The 6000-nt window shown below is 43.2% G+C and overlaps 1 protein-coding gene across 1 annotated transcript in view; it reads left to right on the top strand.

The window, feature by feature from the left end:
* The window catches only part of LOC306932518 (mitochondrial intermediate peptidase-like), a 69334-nt gene extending 65705 nt beyond the window's left edge, over positions 1-3629 (top strand). Inside the window, exon 19 of the mRNA XM_079514351.1 lies at positions 545-3629. Within this exon, the coding sequence (XP_079370477.1) occupies positions 545-645 (101 nt within the window). The 3' untranslated portion in view covers positions 646-3629. The remainder of the gene's footprint in view (positions 1-544) is intronic.
* Positions 3630-6000: the final 2371 nt, after the last annotated feature.

Raw genomic sequence — 6000 nt, forward strand, 5'->3', positions numbered from 1 at the left:
ATCTCGAGCTTAGTCCACGCCCTGCTCATAGAACATTTCATGGTTGGGGTTCAATGCCTTGCTCAAGGGCACTTCAGCGGTGGTAATTTTAACGTGCCGGTCCGGGGATTCGAACTGGCGACCTTCCGGTATCAAGACCGCTCCGCAAACCGTTCGGCCACCGCTGCCACCGTGAGGTCACTGAACACAAGTGCTTGTCTTGCCAAGCACGTCATATCACGTCATGTGGTCTTTTCAGTGCAATTCTAGGCTATTTATTTATTTCCACACAACTCTGAGGTATATTAATGACATAATTCAATGTTGAAAATGAGTGGTATAATTCCCCTATAGTTCCCAGGACGTCTGTGGATGTCTTGGGCACAAATTGTGTTAAGAAACAGTACATGCACCTCCAATTCCCACGGAAGAGGTTTTCTTCCGTGGTAATCATCTGAAAATGTTGCCTTGTTGTACAAGCTGCCTATTTTATTTTGACAATTTTGGTTTTCTATTTAAAATAATTCCCCCAAAATCCCCCGTTTTTCTTTTGTGTGTGTCGCAGGGATGCTGGAGAGACGGCCCACCGTGGAAGAACTGGTGGACGCGCTGGTGTCTGAGCACGAGCAAAACTTTGAGACTTACATCATGGACTCTGAAACCTGAGAGGTGACTGTTCACTCCTGATGGACTCTGAAAGTGTTAATTCACTCTTCATGGAGACATGGACTCCCAGGCTCCACACGGAACAGCCTTGCAGTTGCAGCACAGCAAAGTACGCACAAAGCAAGAAGACTTAAAGGGTGCATGTTTGTATACGTACCTTCTCAGAAGATAATGATCCAAACCTGCCAATTATTCAGGTCATCATGAAGCGTTTTTGTGTTTGTCTCTGCCTGTTAAGACAATTAACTAAATTGGGCGTTTAGATATTGTTTTCTGCCGGGGGGGGAGACTGTTAAAATTGTTTGACTGAATGTCTTTGCGTTAGCCAAGGAGTACCAAGGTCAAGAAATTCATCAGTGTCATCCCTTCTAAGCCTAAGGTGACTAGTTGAGAAGGTATGTATGGCAAAGTATTAACCACCTAAGCCTGATATACTTTGTTGTGTATCAAATAGCGAAAATAGCTCACCTACAAGCTCTCAACGCTTCACAGGATTGTATCTCAGCTATTTTCACTGTTTTTTTAATCTTCTTTTTTGTTTTCGAATTTGCCCAAAATAGGGATGCCAGGGTTCATATGGTTAAATTAAATCAATTATTGACCTTGATAGAAGAAATTCCACCACATCAGTCAGATATTCAGTTAGATCTTATATTAAGCAATATACAAAGGATGCCGTCGTCATGTTTAATAATAAATTGTGAAAAGATAAATGGCTACTCTCCAAGGACCAGTCCAGCATGGCTAGCGTGTAGCTGAAAAGGCCACTTTAGACCATTGGTTCCCAAACCTTTTATAGTTCAAAATAATAATTTTTTTTAATAATTAAAAACAAAATCTAGGAAACAGTGGCACAGTTAGGACGTAAAAAGTGCAGTGACATTTGTTTTGCGAGGTGGGGGACGACGACGACGTAATGAGTCATGACTCACATTGTGTATACTGTATTAGCTATTAATCTATTAAAATAAATAGACTAGGCATCCCCCAATAGTGCGGGGACATTCAGACCCTTCTGACCCCCCCTCCGGCACCAATGGTCCCTCTCCCGGTCCTCTGTTTGGGAGCCAGTGACTTTAGACAAGCGACCTTCACCTGAGTATCTGGAATGACATCACCCACTAGTGATTGACAACCGACAATGTCATATTATAAATAAAAGTCATAATGGATGTGTTTATTGCTTGTAAGTGTGTGTGCCAAGTCACATGTTTAGCTGACAGATGTACAGCCCCAATATAATTATACAAAATACTTGACTCCTTTTTGTTTTACAATTTGATTTTATTTATCCTACACAGAGTACAGCAGCTGCTACTAATAACACTGCTAAAAATAGCATTTTCAGTATCGGGTATGAGGCCGAGCGGTTCATTGTTATTTCCTGGTCGGATCAGAGTGGAGGAAGAGTTGCAAATCTGTTCTTCCTGTCATTTGGTGCAGTGTTTTGACTTAAGAGCAATACTCCTCAGTGTTGTGTCTACAACTTCATGCAGTGGATAGGCGGAGGAGGAAGGCTCGAGATAAGATGTGCTCCTTCGTGGCGGCGGGAGAGAAGCTTGAGTTCCAATTAACGAAAGATTCAATGCCTCTCTCTCTCATGTCGCTTCGCCTTCCAATCCAAATGTCTCCCAACTAATTTAACGGGGGGGAAATTATGTCCATTTACACTTCAGTCGTGCTGTGCAGCTTTTCCTTGAATCCTTGATGATTCCTTCATGGCTTCTGCATCTGTTTCAACAGATTCAGACTGTAATTAACCGGGGGGGGGGGGGGGGGGGGGTTGCCGCAGCTGCACCCATGATGGTGTTCTTACTTGCCTAACTAGTGCGGAGGATGTGAGACCTCGGGCAGTTAGTAAGGCTTGGAAGAGAAGAGGGGGGGGTGGACGACTTCACAGTTCTTGTGGGAGATTGTGAACACGTGCATCAAAGGGAAGGAGTGCACCGGGCGGCTACAACCATCACATAACCTATATATATATACACACAGTATATCCCCATGTAGAGGCAAACTCAAGAATAGCCTAAAGCTTGATTTTACTCTTTGATATCTATACGTGCTCGTGTCCCACTGAAAACGGAGAGATCTACAAGCTCGCAGCGCGTCGATTCGCGGTATGTGGGAGAGCTTGTAGAGCTGTTGTCTTTGGCGTGCAACGGCGGCTCACAACCACAGTATAAATCAAGCGTCGAGTAGAGTAAGTGACTGGACGGCTTCTGTGTTCTACAGTAATTGGTTTCTGTTTGATTTCTTTTCCCAGCCGAACATGTTCTAGCGAGTGGAAATGTGATGGACGGCTCATCATGTGTAATATACAGTATGTTTAATTAGTGTTTGACAGTAAATTATTTGAGTGGACCCGTTGTAAAGATGGAGTGCCGTGATTTTTGGTACTTTTTCTGTTTTGTATGTGTCTGTGGAGTTGACATTACTCTAGTCGAGGGTATGCGCATGAATAAAGTGAGCGGCAAAATGAGTTTAATGTTGTTTAACGTTGTTTAATGCAATCAGTTGGGACTTTTCTGTTTGGATGTATCTATGGGCTGACAAGGCCAGAAAGTAGTTTTTTGATACTCCGTACTCGTTCCCGCATAACTTCCTGCCAGGTGTGGTTAAAATATTCAAATATGTCTTCCCTGTGTATTTTTGGTTTCTTCCTGAAAGTGGAAAGCCTTTGAGTCAAAAGGCCAAATCGAAATACACAACTTTAGGGACATCATAATTCTAACCCCTCCCCCATTATCACCCAACACAGCTGTGGGCGAGGTTTAAGTTCAGGTGGGAGGTAGGTGACACACGGGGACTACAAATTTCACGCCCCCAAATGAGACGGCGGCCCCACTTCAGGTCCGTTAGAACAGTGTACTGCAGCTGTCAATGCAATCCCTATGAGAGGCATCATAAAATACCCTAATTTCACTGATCCATTACTGAGGCTGTAGCGATTTCTTTTTTCGTGTTCTAATAAAGTGTCCCATATGTTTGATTTGTCATTTTTAATGTCACATACCTGCCATCTCAATATACAACCCACAATGCACTATAATATACTCCGTGGTCGCACGGTATATACGTCACGGTCGCATCCCTTGAGGTTTTCAATACCCAGATATATGTGTTGTGTTTCGTTATGTATTTAGCATTTGTCCAAACGGCATCTTGCAAGACTAATTCATACTCCTCTGGAGAATTCACTAGGTTGTTGAAAATGTCAGGATATGTCACTCCTTCATTTAGCTGGGTTATTTTCCCAACTATTCAGCCAACGGGAAAACACACCGTCGGAGCTCCGCGGTAGGTAGAACATATAAACCAGTGACATGTTCAAAACATATGAACAGTCAGTCGGGATCAGGATGTATTATTGAGAATTCCACTCTTAAAGTCTGCGCTCGTAGCCTCGTAAAGACTGTCTGCAGTCTCCCCTCTGCTCTGTTAACATTATGGATAACTCATTGAAGTGGTAAATTAAATGTGAAATACATCCTCTATTGAGAAAACAAGATATGTTGATTTCAGTTCAGTTCGTATTATTTTAAAAGTAGTAGTAACTACAGTTGAATTTCAATGGACTTCTATGGGCTGGCCTGCAGTGTGGTCTCATTTGGGGGTGTGACATTTGTAGTCCCTGTGTGTCTCTATACTTGATGAACTGGTGGGTGTGGCCACATAAAAACATGAAAAACATTCTTCCTCCTAGTTCTTTTTTTTTGGGGGGGGGGGAGGTTACGGCACTCTGTCTTTAAATAAATACATTTAAAGGGCATATAGAAAAAATAACATGAAGCTCACCACCGGATAGTGTGTACTTTTTAGAAGTTGTTTATTTACAAATGTGTAAAATGATATCAAATTCTCACGTGGAAGCGTCCATCGGGCAACCACCAATACTACAACTGGAGGCAAACGACAAAAAAGGCAAGCATATTTATTTAGTCAGTCATGTCTATGTTACAAAAATATTGACCTATTCACTATTTTACAGTTATCTACAAACGGCAAATTTAAAAATCACACAAAACATTCTTCGTTGTCTTAAACTTGTTCAGTATCACCTCTAGATTGTCTTCAGTGCGCACCGTATCACTTTTGACGCTTGATTGTCGGGGTCTATAAGAGACCAACACGTGATAATAATGCAAGACATTCTTAAAAACAAAACAAAAAAAAGAATACACGCCTCGGACAGTGGTCCGTCCGCTCGCTCCTCATTCACTTTGTGCCACAAATACTCGGCCACGACGCTCCTCGGCACTTTGAACTTCATTCGACTGACCTCCCGGACCAGCGAGCTCACATTCTGTGGTTTTGCATCTCTTTCAACTGCATGCGTATAACAGTACTCCTTTTTGTCCTCATGCTTTTCTTTGACCTGGGAAGTGCTTTTTGTTTGCATTTTTCTATGTACATTTATGTCCCTTCTGTCGCTTTGAGGAAGGATTAGCTCTAGGGTCCAGACATGGAATAGTCTCGCATGGCCAGACCGTTTGCCTCTCGCAATTTTCAAATGCTTCCGTCATACAGTCTGGAGAACGGAAGCTCTTTCCGCGAGTAAGCGATAAAGCGGATGTGACGCATCCCCTCACTTGGTGCAGTGGCTAAAAACAAGTCCTACTCGAAGCAAAACAGCGTGCTGATTGTTGAGGCTGAGACGGCTAGTTCGTTTTTGGCGTTATTTATTTTTTCAATTCCATGATACTTTTCTGTGTTAACCCATTTTGGGCGGGAACCCCTTTTGGTGTTAGCATTATGTTATGCTTTAGCTATTGAAAAATAGCAGATCTACAAGCTCATAGGATGTAGAAGACATTTTTAGAATCTGATCTCAGGTCAAAATGGTTTAAACTATCCATGCACGAATAACATGAATCTCCCGCTCGTATGAGTCTATGCTCCCGCCTCGGTTTGTGTTTGCAACGGCACTAAACACATTACAGTCCCATGAGCACCGCATCGTGAACTGGTCGAATATCTTATCCGGTCTGAGCAGCAGTGGAGACGGCTTCCGTTACTCGGCTCTCGGGAGCTGTAGTTCCTCCAGACTCTACATACGTAGCATTCGGAGATTGTGGAACATAGTTGTCTGGCTACGCGAGACTGCTAGAGGTGGAAGGGTCCTAGCCTGGCTAATAAGCCAGACTCAAATCACACTGTCGTGTGGTATTTGAGTCTGGAGATGCTGTGTATGGATCTTGTTTCCCGGGGGGTGGGTTCAAACATTTTCTCTTTGACGCAATTGGTCAGAGCTACTGTCAGTCAAAGGTCTCAAGCATTGAACGTCACTGTACCAAAGCCCGCCCATATTGCATACCGTGTCCCGATTGGCCACACCAGTTCTCTGGTGTAGGAAAT

This window comes from Electrona antarctica, assembly GCF_951216825.1.
Source record: "Electrona antarctica genome assembly, chromosome: 11".
Taxonomy (NCBI): Eukaryota; Metazoa; Chordata; class Actinopteri; order Myctophiformes; family Myctophidae; genus Electrona; species Electrona antarctica.